The following is a 19,169-nucleotide window of genomic DNA, read 5'->3' as shown; positions in this document are numbered from 1 at the left end:
GCCTGGCCCCCGGCGGTCGCCGCTCCGCCGGAAGTGTGAGGGCGGAGGGCGGGGCCGGCGCGTCGAGAGAGGCGGCAATGAGCGCTGGCTCGGCAGTCAACACGCTTTATTACAGGGGGTCCGGATCGCGGGGCCCAGCCCTACAGCACCGCGGGAAGGCCTCCCCCTACTCCCACGGGGCGCCTCGGTCACAACCGCCCTGCCCTGCTTCTCCTCCCGGCACCCACCCTACAGCAGTCGGCCCTGGAGTCAGATGGCCAGGGTTCAAATCTCAGCCCCTGCTCTTAGGAGCTGCGAGACATTGGGTGAGTCCCTTACCTCTGCAGCCTAATACTACCTCTGCAGCCTAATACCGCCTCTGCAAAAAAGGGTAATTTAACGACCTGGCTATGTGGTTGCAAAGGGCCCAGTTCAGTAATTTTCCATGTTGGCAGTGCATCAAATTACAAATTCCCAGGCCCTCATCCAGAGCTGATCTGCATCGCCAAGGGCGGGGCCTGGAAACAGGAAATTCAAATTCCTGAGAAGCAGTGTCTGGCACAATACCGTAGCCAACCCCCCCAATCTGGGATTACTGTCATTCTCGGGAAGAAACAATCCCGTTATTTCCTTCCACCAGGAAATGAGCTGTCCAGGACACAACTTGAAGCCCCAGAAAGCAACCATGGAGGTGAAAATTGCAAACCTCTCAACGCCCAGGGAAGGCCTGGCACACAGCTAAGGTTTTCAAGGGCAACCAAGTGCCATGGAAAGCATCCCAGCCTGGGGGTTAGGAGGCGTGGTGCTCAGGTTCTGCTTTAACTGAAATTCGGCGTGTGACCTTAGACAAGTCTGGTGAACTCTGAGGGCTGGGGTAGGGTTCAGAAACTGTGGGCTCCTCAGGGTGAAGGTTGCTCAAAGCAGATGGGGCCCCTGGGTCCTCAGGCTGGGAGTCTTCATCGGGTTCGGCCTCCTCCCCAGGCCCAAGCCCTGCCAGCCTTTTGCTGGTCTCCCACAGCCGGTGAGCTGCCCGGTCGTCTCGGGCAGCTGGGGGCACCTCCTCCACACGGCAGTTGGCAAAGTATCTCCCACTAAGGGGCTCAATGCCCTCCTGCAGAGCACAGTACAGCGGGGTCTGGGCACCCCCTCTTGGTGCCCGCAGCACTAGCCAAGCCAGTGGACGCAAAAGTGGGCACAGCCATCCGGGAACGTGGCGCAGGAACAGCTCCGAGTTCACAGGCCCTGTGGACAGGAAGAAAGGAAGGAGTGGGGAGAGTGGGTGAGGGCCCAGGGTAAGAGCAACGAGAGACCGGGGCTAGAAGGGAGTGGGGAACAGAGTCCAATTCCAGGGAAACCAGGGTAGTATGTACCAGGCATTCAGGACCCCTACGAGGTGACCTTGCTCATTTCCAACAGCAAGCTTCCTCCTCTCCATCCAAACTCCTTGGACATCCCCATCTCCAACATTTCGCTCATGCCAGGTCCCCTGCCTAAAACAATTCTGTCTCTCTCCATCTTTTCCACTAGCTCATCTTGTTCTTTTGATTAACCAGCAAACATTTATTAACATCTATGGTAGACCAGTGACTGTTTGGACATTAGAGACGCAGAGTGTAATAAAGGCTGGATAAGGGTTAGTTGTGATTATTATTGTCAGTATTATAATAATGAGCCTTAGGCAATGACTGTCTAAAATGCAATATGGTAATATGGGTAGGGCTGATCTTATTATCCTGTAACCTGTTCCCTACAGGCAGGGATGGGTCTTCATCAGTTATCTCAGGCAAACTAAAAGCCAAGATGCTTATAGTGGACCTCCAGACCCCAGATGACCCAGCCCATCTCTATGACTAATCTCTTGCCACTTGTCCCCTCTCACTCTGTTCCAGCCACCTAAGGCTCCCTGTTCTTTCTCAAGCACACCAGGCACTTCTGCCTTAGGGCCTTTCCACTTGCTCTTTGCTCTATTCTTTACACTCTTCTCCCCAGAAAGCCACATGGATTGTCCAGAGTCCACGTGGACTCTGGAACTCTCATCTCCTTCGGGTCTCTACTCAAATGTCACCTTTTCAGATATGTCTTCCTGGACTGCCATAGATAAAATAGCACCCCTGTCATTTCAGATTCCCCTTACCCTGTTTTATCTTTCCCCATAGCACTTCATTATCACCTGCCATTGTATATATTTATTTATTAGCTGTCTCCCCCTCCCCTCAACTAGAATGTAACTACAAGGATGGGGTCTTTGTTTTGTTTACTGCTATATCCCCAGCACCGAGATTAATGCCTGGCACATAGTAGGTACTCAGTAAATGCTTCTTGAATGAATGATCATTAGCTATCATCATTATCATCATATTAGTCAGTTCAGTCATTTGGATGGCTCCTTGGGATGAGAACCTGGGCCTTATTCGTTGCCATACCCTGACCAGTAGTCAGCATCCAGGCTTGTGGTGTGAGAGGAAGAACCCAGACAGAGAGCCTGTCCAAGATCAGCAAGGACTCAATCTCTCCGTGGACCATCCTTCCTTTCTGCTCTGAGATTCTGTGGCTCAGTGAGAGGCTAGGGGAGCACAGGATGGGGTGAGGATGGGAGAGGGGGAATCAAAGCAAAGCAGAGCAGCCAAAGAGCCAGGCCTCACCTGGGTGGGCTGCATAGCAGGTGACGCCAGTGCCCTCAAGCCGAGTGGCTAGCTCCCGGGCAAACAGTACGTTGGCCAGCTTACTGTCGGCATATGCTCGCAGCTCCTGCCGCCAGCCTACCACTGGGCGGTTCAGGCGGGTGAAGTCCAGACGCCCTCGCCGGTGGGCGGCTGAGGATACGACAACCACCCGGCTAGGGGCGCAAGTCTTCAGCCGGGGCAGCAACAGATGGGTCAGCAGGAAGGGGCCGATGTGGTTCACTCGCAGCAGCAGGTTAAAGGGCTCTCGGGTCCGGCCACAGGAACTGATCCCTGGGGCAGGGGCTAGGTGTTAGCAACTGCTCCAGAGGGACCCCCGCAGGTCTCAATGTCCCTCTCTGTGAGACAGTGGTAGGGGGCATCCTTCCCACATATCCACTGGCCTCCGGCAAGGCCTGGCTGGAGTGGACAGCTGCCCCTGGCCACCCACCGCCCCCCTGCAGGGCCTGCTGCCCCTTACCGGCATTGTGGATGAGGATGTCCAGCCGTGGCTCAGAGCTCAGGAAGGCAGTAGCAAAGGCCCGCACGGAGGCTAGACTGGCCAAGTCCAAGGACATGAAGATGACCTCATTGTTCCCACTCTCCTGTGGAGCGGCAAGGGCTGAGCTCGTCACCAGGCCCCTCTCTCCTCTTCCCTCTCCCCAGGCACCAAATTCTGACAGTCCACTTCCTGCTATTACTAAGATCTGCCCCTATGCATTAGAATGTAGTGGATAAGGGTGTGGACTCTGGAACTAAATCTTTTTTTTGTGTGTGAGGAAGATCAGCCCTGAGCTAACATCCACGCCAATCCTCCTCTTTTTGCTGAGGAAGACCGGCCCTGAGCTAACATCTATTGCCAATCCTCCTCCTTTTTTTTTCCCTTTTTCTCCCCAAAGTCCCAGTAGATAGTTGTATGTCATAGTTGCACATCCTTCTAGTTGCTGTATGTGGGACGCCGCCTCAGCATGGCCGGACAAGTGGTGCGTTGGTGCACACCCGGGATCCGAACCCGGGCCACCAGTAGCAGAGCGCACGCACTTAACCGCTAAGCCACGGGGCCGGCCCTCTGGAACTAAATCTTGACTTTGCCTCTTACTAGAGTGTGACCTTGGGCAAGAGACTTAATCTCTCTGGGCCTCAGTTCTCTCACTATAAAAGGGGAATAATAATAATAATAATAGTACCTATCTCATAGAGTTGTTGTGAGGATTAAATGAGTTAATATCTGTAAAATACTTAGAACAGTACCTGGCACATAGTCAGCACTATGTAGGTACTTGCTATTATTATCATTATCATTCCTTCTGCCCATTATTGCTTTCCCTAAAATCTCTACAATGACTTCTCACTGGTCTCCTCTAACCCACTCTTGCCCCATCCGGTCCAGGCACCACACAGCCACCAAGGGGTTTGTTCCAAAAGGCTATTCTGACAGTCCAGACCCTGCTAAGGACCCTCATTGGATCCCCACTGCCCATCCTATAAAATCTGATCTCCTCAATAGAGTCTATAAGGGCCTTCAGAACCTGGCCCTGGCTCAGAGCCTCCAGCCCCTTCATTTTGCCTCTTTTCCTCATATTCTGAGCTCCAGCCCCATTAAACCTTTTTTTCAGTTTCTTAAATCAGAAAAATCATCTTGCCTCAGGGCCTTTGCAATATGCTGTTCCCTCTGCTGTTCCTTTTCCTACTGTTTTTCATTAATGTAACTTCTACTGATTTTTAAACGTCTCAGAACAGCAATTACTTCCTTCAGGGAGCCCACTCCGCAGCTGGGGGCTGGTGCCCCGTCCCTGTGTGACCAGAGCACCTGTGCACCCCTCTTCCGCACTTAACGAACCGAGCCGCACTTTCCTCTCAGTGGCTGGGTCCCGCTGAGCCCCTCTGCTCACCCCTTGGCGTTCGGGCGTGTCTATACAGCGTTCACGTCCTGCCCGCCCCGCCCTCCCTCACCTGGCGGAGGTCGAAGGCGGCCGCCTCTCCGCGCTCCCGGCTCCGGCAGGCCAGCACCACGCGCGCACCCCGGCGCGCCAGCTCCAGCGCCGTCATCTTCCCGATGCCGCTGTTGGCGCCTGCGGGCGGCGGGCGGGAGCCGAGCTGAGCCGGGCGGGCCGCCGCCGCCGCCGCCCGGGCGTCCCCGCCACCCGCCCGCCCTCCCTCCCGCACTCACCGGTGACCACGGCCGTGCGGCCCCGCAGGCTGGCGATGCCGCCGCACGGCGGGGCCTTCACCAGGTTGTAGTAGACAAGCACGTAGGCGCCCAGCAACAACCCCGCGCCCAGCAGCAGCGCCTCCATGCCGGCCCCACCTCCAGGCTCCCCCCAGGCCCCGCGCCGCCCAGGGTCGCGGTCCGGCGGGTGCCAATCCGCCCCGCACGGGCCTGGAAGGGCGCCGGGCGCGCCTTGGCCTCCCAAAGGCGGAGGCGGAGGCTGGCGGGAGGCAGGGCAGGGGTGTGTGTGCGCGCGTGTGCGCGTGGGCGCTGCGAGCGCCCCCTAGGCGTGCGTCTGCGTCCTCTGGATGTCTGCTTGTGCGGACACCTTCTAGGTGTTGTGTGCGCCTTTGGGCCCTTGGAGCGCCCTCTAGGTGTGTTGCCTGTGTGAACTAGATGCGCGTGTGTGTTGTGTGCATAGGCACTCTGGGAGTGCCCTCTAGGTATGTACATGCACCCACATAGTCTGTGAGTGTGTGAATGACTTTTTGGTGTGCAATGTGCCCATGGGCCCTGGGATTGCCCTTCAGGTTGTGTGCATGCCTCTAGATCCTCTGTGTGTGCTTGTACTTGTGGACCCTGGGAGTGCCCTTACGGATGTGTGCCTGCGTGAGCACCTTTTACCTGTTTGTGCCTATGTGGGCCGAGAGCCCTACTAGGTGTGTGCAGGTGTCTGTAGTCTCTGACAATGTGTGTGCTTGAATGAACATCTTCGTGCGTACCTGTCCTACGTGCGTGTGCCCGGTAGCTAAGGAATTGCAGGAGGGGCTCACCGGCTGTGTGAGCTCTCTGGGTATCAGTATGTAGCACAGTCCTTCCCTTCTGGAGGGGCGTGTGTACATGAATGCTGTCACACCCGAGACAGTGAGTCTGGTCTTGGATGCTTTGCCCTCTGTAAACAAGTCCTTCAATTCCTTTCTTCACATCTAGCCCTCAGCTTCTAGGATGCTTCCCTGTTCTTCCCATAGAGGCCAGAGGTGACACAGTGTGTTCAGGGTAGCACCATCAGTTAAGGGGTGTCAGGATTCACTCATTCATATAGCTGTCTATGTCTCCCTGCCTCTGCCCCACCCCCTCAATTTCTGAAGGGAAGCAGGAAGAGATAGAGGATAAAATCTATTATCTGATCCTCAGGAGGAAATTTGTCTCTGGAATGTTTCTCAAAGGTGGTAGCAATAAAGAAGCTCCATCACTCAATGGAAGTGACTATGATGGCAAGGTGGGTGGGGACAGCTAGGGAGGCATGGGTAAAGGCATTCCTGGCCAGGTGACTTGCCAGAAGAAAGGACCTTGCCTGAGAAACCCAGTACAATTTAGCACCCATTGTTTGGCACTTATGGTGTGCCCAGCAGTGTGGTTAGCCATGGAAATACTGAGCGGAACACTTTAAAGAGTTCAAGAAGCCCATCAGGGCAGGGAGAGCAGAGTGGTAGAGACAAAGCTAGGCGGGTAGGTGGAAGCTAGATTCTAGGGGAAGTTTCCTATTTAGCTGCACTGTGGATTCGGGGTTCAACTGTAGCTACTGTGGGATGATGAGGCTGGGGATGGAATATTAATAAAACAAATGGATGCATTCTCCATGCCCAAAGCAAAATCCTGACATGTTAACAGGTACCCCCTACTCAGTGCTGGGATAGACACACAGGTGCTCTCTAAGGAGTGAGAGATTGTCTTCAGGGAAAACTTCCTGGAGCATTTCTCACATAAGGTCTAAGAGGAGGAAAGGATGGAGTTCGGTTTAAGAACAGTTCTCAGGGCCTTAGAATTAAAATAATGCAGTAGACTCGTCCTCTGATGAAGGACTGCAGTTATAGAGAAGATGTGATTCCAAGTCACATCACTTGTGGCACAGCTGGGTCTAGAGACTGGATGTCTCCTTTATCTTCATGATGTTCCCCAGAGACCTCTGAATCAACAAATTGCTCCATACTCGATTCTAAGTTCCAAGAGGCAGGGGCCATATCTGCCCTGATGACTGCTCACAGCAGGTGACCTAGACCAAGACCCAAGTCCTAGCAGAGGCCAGGCACAGGGGAGGAACTCAAGTGATACTTGAGTAAATGAATGAATTATTCCATGCCCAGCCAAGGCTGACAGGAAAACGACAAAACCAGGTGTTACGACTTCTCCCAGAATAGACAAATAAAATATGGCAGCAAACAACTGGAACCAAAGGCAGGCCTAACTCCTTAGGTTAAAGCTTCTAGACCAGAATGCAGAGGTCTCATGCCAGCTTGTTTTAACGTCTTGGTTTTGGACCCAACGGGAGCAGGGACCTGCACAGTCTTGGATTCTTGCAGAATCTGATCACGACAAATGGTCAAACCCTCTAAACTCCCTCAAGTCACCCACCAAACTGTACAACAGCCCCCAAGCAGATGCAGCCCTACCCTTCCATTTTCCCCCACCTGCCTTAGGCTCACTTTCCTCCAACACCTCCCCTCTCCTGACTTCCCATGGGGACTGAGTATCTGGGAATGAGACTTGTTCAATGAGACTGTGGGACCAGGATCTCAGGGAGGGTCCCTTCTAAGGGTGATGACAGGTAGGACAGACAGGCAGAAAACATAATTTGAAATATTTTTGTTTTTTTATATACAGAATACAGGAAAGTTTCTGTAAAGTCTAAAACATTACAATTACTATGTACATTGGTACTAGTTGTGGGGGTGGGAGGAGAGGAGGAAGCTGGGGGTGGGAGGAAGAGGAGAGAAGTGGCAAGAGAACAGAAAAAGGAGACAAAACAGGTTTACGACAAAAACATTTCTGCTACAATAGACAATTTGAAGAAAACGCTCTACCACATGTAGTACTGTACACGGTTTTTAAAAACATTGAAAAAATGTCATCACTAGATGTATTTACACAAAATCCAAATACACTTTTCCTTATTTGAAATAAAATAGATGGACAGCCAGAAAAAGAATTCATTTCTCATTTGTCCATAATACACAGTAGCTACCTGTAGTGCAACCGCTGCAGAAGGGAAAATAACTTGGAGGGTGGGAACATGGAAGGAGGGTGGGTAGCGATCTTTATATTAAATAAAACAATGATATTGTATAGATTTTGCTGTATGAAAACTGTATTTTTTCTTTTAATATAAAACTATTGTCACTGCCACAAAATAGAACAAGTTTCTGATTATTTTACAACGGCGGGCGAGGGGGAGGGAGCAGGATGTGGGTGGGGAATGGTTTTGTGTTGGAGGAAGTGTCCAGACCATGGGCCTTCCCCTCCCTGCCCACACTGTTCCTCAGCTCGGGTCTGCCGCTTTCCCATGAAATGGTGAGTACAAACATATGTGCAAATGCCCCCTAGAACTTGAGAAAAGAAAAAGGATTTTTAAAAAACAGTCAAAAGGTTTTCTTCATTTCATGCAAAGATTGTAGTTGAGGGGTTTCTGGTGGAGTATAGAAAAAACCCGGGCTTGGTTTGTGTACATTTTTGCATTGCAGGAGTCTTGGGTTGGGTGGACAGGCGGGTGACCGGGTAGCCGCCAGTCCTAGGGAACGGAGTTGGAGCGCAGCACAGGGCCCTGGTGGGGCTTGAGAGAGAGCTTCTCGGCCAAGACTGCATCCTGCAGCAGGCCGGCATCGCCTTTGGGCTGTTTGGTCGCAAACTCAGTGATGCTGAAGACAAACTGCAGGCACCCCAGCTTGATGTAGCTGCCATGGTGCAGTAAGGCCGTGCCTTCCCAGCCGGCCCCACTGCCCCCAATCAAGCTCGAGCTGCTGGCTTTGCAGTTGCAGGGTCTCCGCTGTGGCCCCTGGGCCTGGGAGCTCATCATGGCTGCCTCCTCACTTGGCTCTTCATCCTGTTTCTGGTGCCGGTGGCGCCCTGGGAAAAAGGGGGATGGTTACAGGAAAGGAACGGTGAGCAGCCAACCCATGTGGGCTGTTTGCCAGGGTTGGGTCCCTGCACCTCCCCATTCTAACTGCTGCACGAGTAGGGGTGAGGGATGCTCAGAAAGGACTGAAGTCCCCAAGTAGGTGTGTACACATTTGTGGGTACACAGCACTTGCTTCTTCAAGGCCTTCCTTAGGCCCACGAACAAGGAGAACTTGGCCAACAGCATGGGAAGGCAAGAGACAGCAGGTCATCGGCAGCAAGCCAGAGCCACCCTGACTGGGGCCTTGGAGAATATGTCCAAAAATGGCAGACTTTGTGGCCACAGGCCTCTGCTTCAACTTACTGATGACACTCTGCACTTTGGCAACAATACTGCTTGGGGGGGTTGGCGGGGTCTTCTCAGAGAAGTCACATGAATACAGCACATTGTCCACCGTTGTCCCATGCTCACTGTAGTTTAACAGCTCATAATGTTTGGTATTCTGAGGAGGAGGAGGGAAGATAAGATGTGTGGTCTGCTGCGTGGGGCCTGGGGCTAAGGGGAGAGAGGACATATGGAGAAGACTGTGCTGCTCTATCTGGGGAGCTCTCTCTTTCTTCCCCAATCATGCCCCACTTCCCTGTTCCTTTAGAATGGGGCTCAAGACTCACTTCCGGAAGCCTTCCTTCCTAGCACCCCACACCCCCTGTTCTCCCATCGCTCCTTTACTCTGCCTCCTCAGCACTGGCTCCTATTGAAATAATATTCACTGGCTCATGACGATGATGAAACTCACAGGGACACACCCAGAGGGCTTGGCTTCCTTTTATGCTGGTTCCCTTCCCTGCTTTAGGGTGGGCTCCCCCTGCTGAGCCTGTGACCAACCTCAGGAGAAACCTGAGGAGCAAGTAGCCATGGTAGGATGCCCTTTTACACCAAGACTCTTCTCCAGGAATGAAAAGAAAAGGAGAAAGAGGGAAGAAAAGGAAAGGACCCCCAACCCCCTTCCCTTCACCCCAGGGCACTGAACAAAATCTCAGCCCCTGGGAGTTGCCTCAGGCTGGGAGAGCTCCCTCTCACCCCATCCCCATCCCTCACCTCATCGTAGAATATGCAGGCGTGTTTCCCGGACACGTAGTTACAGTGACCATAGTTTGTAAGGCACACGTCCATGTCAGCTCCTGCAACGTGGCAGTGGAGGAAAAGGAAGGCAGAGAACAGATTGTAAGGTGCATGTGTAGGGGAGAGGGAGTTAGCTTCTGGGCAGGCACTAGTAAGACCTCAAGGGGCAGGTAGCTCAGGGCACTCTCCTTGTATTTTTCAACAAAAACTGATGTCTTTTCTAATCTCCTGCCAAAGAACAGCTGTCCCTGCCAGCTGATCTGCTTTATAACATGTGGCTGCTGCCCAGAGGGGAACAATGAGCTACTGAAGAGGATGGGATATTTCCATGAGAGCACATGGGGTGCAGGGCTTATAAATCATATCATCTGAAAGAAAGGGAAATTTCTAGGCTAAAGGCTAGTCTGTCTGTCCCTCTGTAGAAGATATAGGGCTAACTAAAGGTTAGATATGTGTGAGCCCCATCACTTTTTCAAAGACCTCCAGGGACAAAGCATTTGCCCTTTCCTCAGGTATTTCCTGCAGTGTTTGAAATGCCTCACTGAGCAGCAGTCAGAGGTGACTTTATTCTCTCCTGATGCCACGTTGGGCACAAAGCAAAAGGGCCTAAGTCAGGGAAGACAAGCAGCTGCGAGTCTCTGTTCTTAGTCCCTTTTGTCTGGACATCCGTTGGGTCAAACCAGTCAGCTTCCCTCACCCCTTTCTAGCCTCTGTGGGTAAGGGTGTCAGTATTTAGGGCTGAACAGACTCAGCGCCTCTCCCAGCTGCCCTCACCTGTCCCGATGTAGAGGGTTCGATAGCACATGTTCACAGCTCCTCCCAACCCTAAGAGAGGGTAGAACACAGCTCGAGACTGTACCTCCTTTCTTTGCACTATAAGACAAACATAGGGAAAGGATCATTCAGATACTCAGAACTTAGGACCGACACGCAAACCAACAGAACCTGTAGCTCAAACATAAACCAAGAGAACCTGGACCTTTGGTTCATGGTCTGGAGAAAATAATCCCACTGGAAAAGTCATCTTCCCAAACTCACATCTGACACCAGGCGGCTTCATGGTGAGGCCTTCTCTCCCCACACACAGCATTTTCAACACGGGGTAAGAAGCACCATCTTTGAAGATGGCCACAGAATTCAAGGATGATAGTACTTTAAATTCCTGGGTTGCTGGTTGGTTTATCGGGGATATACCAGCTGATACTATAGGGAGGCCATGCAAAAAAAAAAGAAGGCACAGACCAATGTTTCTCTAACTTTAATGTGCATACGAATCAGGTAGGGATCTTGTTAAAATGCAGATTCTGATTCCATAGGTCTGAGGTGGGGCCTGAGCTCTGCATTTGTTTTTTTTTTTTGTGAGGAGATCAGCCCTGTGCTAACATCTGCCAATCCTCCCTTTTTTTTTTTTTTTTGCTGAGGAAGACTGGCCCTGGGCTAACACCCGTGCCCATCTTCCTCCACTTTATATGGGACGCCGCCACAGCATGGCAAGCGGTACGTCGGTGTGCGCCCGGGATCCGAACCGGCGAACCCCGGGCCGTCGCAGCGGAGCGCGTGCACTTAACCGCTTGTGCCACCGGGCCGGCCCCTGAGCTCTGCATTTCTAACAAGCTCTCAGGTGTTGCTGATGCTGCTGGTCTGGGGACCACACTTTTAAGTATCACAGCTCTTATCGACTAATCCTCAAAGGGATATCCTAAGCAGAGTTAAAGTTTTGGGATGCATTTCCAGAAGGCTAGCCCAACTGTTATTCTGTTTCTCACCTTGAACTTGAAAAATTCCCTTCTAGGAAACCCTTCTAATTCAAATATTTGAAAGCAATCGAGCAGAAAGCACACCATATATACCCAAAGGCACTCGTAGTTGCTTTCTGTGTCTCAAAGTGTACATATATGAAAGAGAGTTACAGTAGACTTCCTGGAGTCTGATCTGAAAGCTGTGGTTGCCATCTTGTTCCCGCTTTCTGAGAAAAGAAACCATGGGGCTTTACTGAGCCCATTAAAGGCACACATGGAGGACTGAGATATTGAAAGCTGAGATTCTTCATAGGGGGAGATGGCTGTTCACACAGAGGGGAGATCTGACGGTGTGGTGTGGTGGCTGATGTGAGCATGCGTACCTTCTGTCTGGTGCCCTCCAGAAGCCAGTGGATGTGCCCCGACACTGCCTGGTGAAGCTTGGACTCGGGAGGGGAAAAGCTGATGTATTCTCTGCAAGGCCAGAAACTTGATCAGCTTCTCGTCCAGCATATTTATCTCGATTTCTATTAAGCAAAGAGAAAGGTTAAAAAGCAGCTGAGGAGGAAACGGAAGGCAGAAGTAGGTAAGGGTCACAGAGCAAATGGTTCAGCATTTCTGAAATCCAGCCAAGTGATTTTTCTCAAACAGCAAAGAGTACAAAGTGGTACAAAGATCTGGAGCTGGGCATCTCACGAGCCATTTGCAGTGAGACAGGCACCAACGCAGCCTGTACTGATGCCTCCTGCAGTTGGGTAGCTTGATTTTAGGTAAAGTAGAAAGATAGACTAAGATAAACCACTTGCCTGTCTGTGGTGGAGGGCCCAGATGTCTGATACTGAGGCTCAGATTTTCTACCCACCCTCAAAAATCTGCCCCAGTTCTCCTCGACTTTGGGGGTTTCTCATAGATGAGGTCCATCTTGTGGGAGTGAAGCTCCTCCTGGTTTTATTCTGCAAGTCCAGGTGATCTGCCTAAAGTGATTTTCTTCCCGTCTCACTGGTTCAGCTTGGCTCTGCTCTGCCTTCATCTTTGATTATGTGTATATGCATGTGTGTAAGGCAGAGATATGAGCAAGAGCTTTCTTTCCTACCCTACTCCCCTACCCATCTCCTCAGCCCTCTGAGACCAGGCACCTCTTCTGTCCCCCCTCCCCTTTTTTTTTTTTGGTGAGGAAGATTAGCCCTGAGCTAACATCTGTTGCCAATCCTCCTCTTTCTGCTGAGGAAGATTGGCCCTGGACAAACATCCGTGCCCATCTTCCCCTACTTTGTATGTGGGACGCCTGCCACAGCATGGCTTGATAAGCAGTGTGTAGGTCATGCCTGGGATCCGAACCTGTGAACCCTGGGCCACCAAAGCGGAATGTGCGAACTCAACCACTATGCCACCGGGCCGGCCCCCCGTTCTGTCCCTTTTTGAAATGAGCTGAATGCTGCGTAGGGACAGCACTTTCACCCCAACAGCTGGTGGTAGTAGCGGCTCACTCACTCACCTCCATTGACATCCATAAATGCTCGCAGTGAGTTGGTGAGGTCCACCATGGCAGTAGAGTTGGCTGGGAAAGAGGGTACGGTTAAAGCGCTTCCTATGGATAACGTGCCGGGGCTGACCTTGCCATCTGGGGACGGAGCAGGAAGACTGTTACTTACGTCGCCTGAAGGAAACCCACCGGTCCAATCCCCCACTGCCGAGACAGGTCTGGATTTCGGACCCAAGGTGATGTTCCCTTCTTGATTCTCACCCCATTGGCTCTGGAACTCCTAGAGCTAAAAACGCGTGGTGAGGAAGGGCAGATGGAACGACAATGCACCCGGGCACGCAGGAGTCTCCAGAGGACCGAGAACCAGTGAAATCTACTGCTCTGGGGAATGTGGTAGGGTAGCTTCGTTCTCTGGGCCATGGCTACCTCCTGTTGCCTCTACTCATTTAAATAAGTGGTGCCTGCCCCTGCAATTCCTGCCTACTGAAGTTCGACTCACAGGGTGCAAAATCTATCCAGGTTGGTGTTAAGAGAGAAACAGAACCTGAAAAGAGCCTGAGTATGGGCCATCCTGGGACCAGGGGCCCCCATGCAGATAAGTCACAGTCACCTGGTCACCGAGACTCCCAGCTGACTAGGAGGCCAGCTTCAGTTCAGACGGGAGAGACCACAGGGGGTTCCAGCAGCATCTGAAACCTGGTTCAGATGCTGGGGTCAGCAACCTTGAGGTCCTGAGTGCTGACTGGGGACAGCTGAGAGAGCAAGTCCACACTGGGCCAAGTAAGGATGTAAGGAACTACCTTTTGGCATTGGGCCTGAGGGCAAGCTTTTGGGCCACACCAACCTCTGTGGGCATCCCATCCTGCAGCTATTCTGAAAGGCAGTGTTGTTCTCTATCTCTGCTTTTCCTGACATGAAAGTCCCTTCAAACAAGCTGGCTCTGAGAATATGGATCAGGTGAGGATCTAGCCTCTGGTGTGGATCACGAAGCACCGAGGCCATGACCCAGAACCTCAGGCTAACCACAGTGGCTCCAGAGAGCATGCTGCCTTCCTCTAAGGTGACAGAACAAAACAGGCAGACGACTAGGCCTGAAAGGTGTGGGAAGATGGAGTCAGGAGACCCAGGCTGTAGTTCCAATCCTGCACTGACGTGGTAGGTCACCTTAAGGAAATCACTTAAGCTTTCAGAGCTTAAGCAGTCTCACCTATAAAATGGGGACAAGTTAACATGTGCTTTCTTTTCTACCACAGAAATGAGGGGAGGACAAATAATACAGAGATCAAAGTCCTCTGAAATATTCACAGGGATGTAAGTGTTTTTTGAATCTTAAGTCTTATTTGCCAGGAAGATCATGAAAGGCTTAGCAGTACTCACCTGATGATGGCGCTGGTGAGCAGAATCGTTGGTTGGCTGCTGGGGCCAAGATACCATCTCCTGCTGCTTGGGGGGGAGTGAGCACCCGGGTGGCATTTGGGGGTGAGCCCAGTGGCCTTGAATCTGTCAACGGAGGTCCTATCTGTGATTGGACAGTCTTTCTTTGCAAAGTGCTGGTGTTCTCGATGCTGGCACAAGAGCTGGGAATGGAAGGGGGCAGGCTTGGGACAGGAACCAAACTCCTCTGGGGGCAAGAGCTGGGGCCAGTGGCATTCTCTGTCTTCACAATGATGCCGACGGTGTGGTTCTGAAGCCCCCCAGCTGCTGGTGGCGTGAGGGGCCGGGGCCAGCCTTGCCGGTGTGAGAGGCCTGGCAGGGGGGTGTTGGCGCCTGGAAGTCGCCGGGGGTCCGTGGAATCAGTGGGGCTGCTGTAGAGGTGTGGGCCATTGGCTTTCACCTCTGTGTTCACTGGCCCGTTGGCAGTCCCACAGGGGGCTTTCTTGGATTTTTCCGCACAAGAACTGCAGCTGATGTCCTCTAGGGCTGGGGGCTGGGGGGGTGGAGAGCAGCTCAGGGAATTCTGGGTGCTAATCCCTGAGGGGCAGGACAAAGGGTAGTGGGAAGGTATAGGTGCCTTGTCAGCTGTTTGCAGGGAGGTGGTGATTGAGCTGTCAGTCACAATAACAGGCTTAATATCAGCCTTCTCTGTCTGTTCAGAGTCCCAATGCGAAGGCATCTGCTTAGCAGATAAATGTTTCAATATGCTGCACTGGAGCGCAACAACACTACAGAGCCACTGCAACGGAAGGAGAGGAGAGGAGAGGAGGGTAAGAGGCCTGGGAGGCGCTGGTCCTTCCTGCCACAGCGGCCAGGGCTACAGCAGAGCTGACAAACACTGTTTCCGAGGTCCCATCGCGAATGCCCAGAAAGGGTGTGCTTGACTCCTGATAGGATTCCATTTCCATTCCCAAGCAAGACTTGTTGGTACACTCAGCAGGCAACACCCTGGTCAGCAGAGCTTGGGATTCCCGTTCTGGCTCTGCCCCTAACCACCTCTGACCAATATTCAGCAAGTATCGTAAGCACCTGCTGTGTGTCCAGCACTATCACCTAACCTCTCTATGGGTCTACTGATCTCTTTCTACAAGACAGATTTGCCCATCTCACAGCACAGTGGGGGACCGATGGAGAGAAGCAGACTGGTGGACTCTGTAGCTCTCTTACTTGCCTCAGGATTTGAGCCAGAGGTTCTCTCTGGAACATTCAACTCTTGGGGGGTGAGGGTGGGGTTGTAGAAGATGGGGATGAGAATGACACTGAGGCTACTTCCAATAACAACTGCGGAGAGATGGAAGGATGACTGGATGTGGAATCCCAGCCCTGTCTTCACTCACCTCTTGCTGCTCTGCCTGGGTGGCTAAGTGCTCAGAGTTCAAAAGGTGCGTCTGTGATTCCTCAGGGATCCCATTGCAGATCAGCTCCCCATCCCGAATGGCCGCAGGTGCAATGAGAGGGGGTGGAAATTGGTACTGAGATTTTATAGCATCGGGAACCTGTTCAGGATAGACAAAAGGAGGAAGGAGAGAGAGATAGTGCCAACATGTCCAGTTGATTCTGCCCTGGCCACACTCTTCTGTCTGTGGTGCTGATGCCCAAGGGATCACCATCCACTCTGGGATTCACTGAGGACAAGCTCAGTGGGCTGCAACTGCTCTGTGCTCCCATCTCTTTGACTCTGGCACACACACACCAGCCTGAGAAGGCAAAGAACTGGAAACACCAGGCATGTCCCCCACTTTTCTTCATCAAGGTCTAAGGCCTACAGAAGCCAGAAACCATTGCATGCTGCCTCTACTTTGGCCTAAAAAGTGTAGAACTGACACTAGACAAGGCTTCAGAGTGGTACTGCAGGCTCTTATTGCTCAGCATCAAGTTTGGGAGGTGAGTGAGCAGCAGCTGGGAGATAAAAAGTTAAGTGAGGTCATATTCACAGTGGACATGCTCAGCACGAGGCCTGGCTCACGACAAGCACTTAATCAATGTCAGTTTTCGTCATCCATTCATTCATGGCTCATGAAACAACTGAAGACCTCTTTGTTGCACAAAGACAGAAGACACACTCTGAATCACACCATGTAAGAATGAAAGAGCCACACAAGCAAAGAGTCATTCGTACGTTCAACTAACATTTATTGAGCACCTCCTGAGCCTGGGCACTGTGCCAAGTCCTAGAGATCCAGAGATGAATAAAACTTAAGCCTTGCCCTCAAGGAGCTCACAGTCTAGTGGGCAGATAAGCACAGAAACATCACAATACACTGTAACGGGTCCTAGAATAGAGGCATGTCTAAGAAGCTATAAAAAACACAGAGGAGAGTGCTACTTTCTATCTGGAGGACAGGAGCTGGGGATTAGGGAAGATTTTATAGGAAGGCAGTATTTGAGCTGAGACTCGGAAGTCGAGAAGAAACTTCCAGGCAGACAAAGGGGAAATAAGGGTAGCAGCATACAAGGCACAGTGATGTGAAAGCACTTGGTAGATTTGGAAAACATCTGGAGAACCAACAGATTTAGTGACCAAGTCCTTATGGAGGATAAAGGAAGAAGAGCTGAAAATGGCTCCCAGAATTTTGGCTTGAGGGACTGGGTGCAGATTGCTGTCATTCACTGAAACAGGAAATACAAGAGGAAGAGCAGATTTGGAGGCAGAAGACTTTTGGTCTTGGGCAGGTTGAGACTGAGGTGTCTGTGGGATGGGCAGGCAGATATGAATCTGGATATGAGGAGAAAGGCAAGGAACATGGAATTGAGAGTCATCACCATTAACAGTGGTGGTCAGTGCCATGGGCTTAGCTGAGGTCACCCAGGAATGGGAGGGGGAGGAATGGAGTGGTAGGCTAGTCTAAGGTTGCCCCTGGGGACGAGTGAACGTGGAGGAGGAAGAGGAACCCCCAATAAAGGTAGAAAGTTCTCAGCCAATTTTGCCTGCACTGCTATACATCAAGGACAAAGGTCAATGTTCCGGACAGAGCTGGAGCAGTTGCCCATCACTGTCCTCTGGTGCTACAGTCTTCACTTCACTCTCAAACTGTCCAAGTACAAAATGCTTTTCAGGCAACTTGTGTCCTTGGATTTTCCTCAATAGGGAAACATTTACAAAAGGGGAGTGGCGGACTGCCCCGTGGCTTAGCGGTTAAGTGCACGTGCTCTGCTGCTGGTGGCCTGGGTTCGGATCCCGGTCGCGCACCAACGCACCACTTCTCTGGCCATGCTGAGGCCGCGTCCCACATACAGCAACTAGAAGGATGTGCAGCTATGACATACAACTATCTACTGGGGCTTTGGGGGAAAAAATAAATAAATAAAATTAAAAAAAAAGGGGGGGGGAGTGGGCATCATAAAACGACAGGATTTTATAAAGGCCTCCTGGCTTATTATTCCCTTCAGCAGCCAGGCTCTCTTCCAAATCTACATGGTACCATATGCAGTCTAGATCACTTTTAGATCTGTTTAACTAAAGTATCAGGCATGCCACCTCTAATATATGCGACCCCCAACCGAAAACACCTTAATTTAATTTTGGAAAACTGGTGTTTCCACTGAAGTGTAAATATTTACACAGTTAAGAGTATGTTATACAATTTTCAACAGTTAACATCTTGCTAGCGCTGACACCCACTGGAAGTGACAGGAGTGGCGTATGTGATTTTAAAGTGTGGCTGCCACCAAGTGGCCATATTTGAGAATTGCTGCTTTCCATTGGCACACAGCACTGTCTGCGGGATTATTTCAAAGGAGAAAAATCAAGTTTATATATGGGTATATAGTGTTGGGCTCCCTAGGTTAAATGAAAGGGCTTGAATGGTTTATGAGAAACAGCCTCAACACCACCAAATGCTTTTCACTGAAGGAAATTTTTCTGTCAATCTCTGTAGATACACTTGAGCAACTGTCAAGTGCTTACAAATGTTAGGTATTATTACAGTAATGCCCCAATTTGGAGTATTGGTGATATATTAACAGCAGCCTGGAAAAATAGGTTTAACTCTCCTTTAGACATTTTCCTCCTAAGCTCCTCAGCTAGGATAGCTCCTCACTGTCCACATGGTCCTCTGCTTAATCACCTCGACCTTCACCTCACCAGATAGCTCTGGGAAAGGGGCCATCTAACAGGAACAGACAGCATGAGTGCCAGGCAAGGGGCAGTAACAGCAGAGTACATCTAAAGTTTGGAGGGAGGGGCCAAGGATGCTTATCCTCAGGAGAACTAGAGACTCACAGTTTAAAGGCCTACTTTGGTGTTTGGCCTTCATAATCCTGACCACCATCCTCAAGTATTAAAATGCATGGTCACATTCATTACTTGCTAAGACACAAAAGACAAATCTCAGAGGCTTCAGTCTCCCTATCTGTGAAATTGAGACCATGATCCTCTGTGCAACCCATGAAGGCAATCAGAGACCACCATCCTGCCTGCACCAGGTTGTGACTCACCTTCAAGCTTCTTCTTTTGACTGACTGGAGCACACGGCGGTTAGGAGGGTGCTTCTTGTGGATTCGGTTCAGGAAGTCCACTTTGACAACATGCTGCGAAATGGTGTCCTGGAAACGGTCAAACACCTGGCATCGATTGCTCAGCGTCATATTCTTCTGGTTCAGCTAGGGACAAAGCAGACACAGTCCTCAGTGAACCTCAAAAGTCAGCCCCCTCCCAACTAACTTTACTCTCTAAGTTTAAAAAATAGGAGCCCTCGGCCAAACGGGTTGG

The 19,169-nt window shown here is 51.3% G+C and overlaps 2 protein-coding genes across 4 annotated transcripts in view; both read right to left on the bottom strand.

Annotated features, from left to right (window-relative positions):
• Nucleotides 1–56: 56 nt before the first annotated feature.
• Nucleotides 57–5,064, bottom strand: DHRS13 (dehydrogenase/reductase 13). Its single transcript, XM_058560232.1, has 5 exons — nucleotides 4,810–5,064; nucleotides 4,593–4,711; nucleotides 3,121–3,244; nucleotides 2,622–2,933; nucleotides 57–1,221 (listed from the first exon to the last, which is right to left on the bottom strand). Exons 1-5 carry the CDS (start codon nucleotides 4,934–4,936, stop codon nucleotides 770–772), a joined length of 1,134 nt encoding a protein of 377 aa, XP_058416215.1. The 5' UTR covers nucleotides 4,937–5,064; the 3' UTR covers nucleotides 57–769.
• Nucleotides 5,065–7,416: 2,352 nt separating this feature from the next.
• Nucleotides 7,417–19,169, bottom strand: part of PHF12 (PHD finger protein 12) — a 38,393-nt gene continuing 26,640 nt past the window's right edge. The window contains exons 7-15 of one of the 3 annotated variants that reach the window (XM_058560222.1): nucleotides 18,896–19,060; nucleotides 15,796–15,954; nucleotides 14,402–15,197; nucleotides 13,037–13,162; nucleotides 11,925–12,068; nucleotides 10,577–10,675; nucleotides 9,779–9,861; nucleotides 9,044–9,182; nucleotides 7,417–8,688 (exon numbers count right to left, since the gene is read on the bottom strand). In XM_058560222.1, the coding sequence (XP_058416205.1) occupies nucleotides 8,354–8,688; nucleotides 9,044–9,182; nucleotides 9,779–9,861; nucleotides 10,577–10,675; nucleotides 11,925–12,068; nucleotides 13,037–13,162; nucleotides 14,402–15,197; nucleotides 15,796–15,954; nucleotides 18,896–19,060 (2,046 nt within the window). In that variant the 3' untranslated portion in view covers nucleotides 7,417–8,353. The other 2 variants (XM_058560223.1, XM_058560224.1) reach the window with 2 other exon arrangements.

The sequence above is a fragment of the Diceros bicornis genome, chromosome 18 (genome assembly GCF_020826845.1).
Source record: "Diceros bicornis minor isolate mBicDic1 chromosome 18, mDicBic1.mat.cur, whole genome shotgun sequence".
Taxonomy (NCBI): Eukaryota; Metazoa; Chordata; class Mammalia; order Perissodactyla; family Rhinocerotidae; genus Diceros; species Diceros bicornis.
Note: the sequence above shows the minus strand (reverse complement) of the source record. Positions and strands in the feature narration are given on the sequence as shown.

Excerpts from the sequence above, each read along its gene's own strand:
- DHRS13 (XM_058560232.1), bottom strand. The coding sequence starts at position 4,936 with ATGGAGGCGCTGCTGCTGGGCGCGGGGTTGTTGCTGGGCGCCTACGTG. Across the intron at positions 3,245-4,592 it reads CCGCCTTCGACCTCCGCCAG|GAGAGTGGGAACAATGAGGT; the intron begins GTGAGGGAGGGC and ends GCCGCTCCACAG. Across the intron at positions 2,934-3,120 it reads CATCCTCATCCACAATGCCG|GGATCAGTTCCTGTGGCCGG; the intron begins GTAAGGGGCAGC and ends CCCCTGCCCCAG.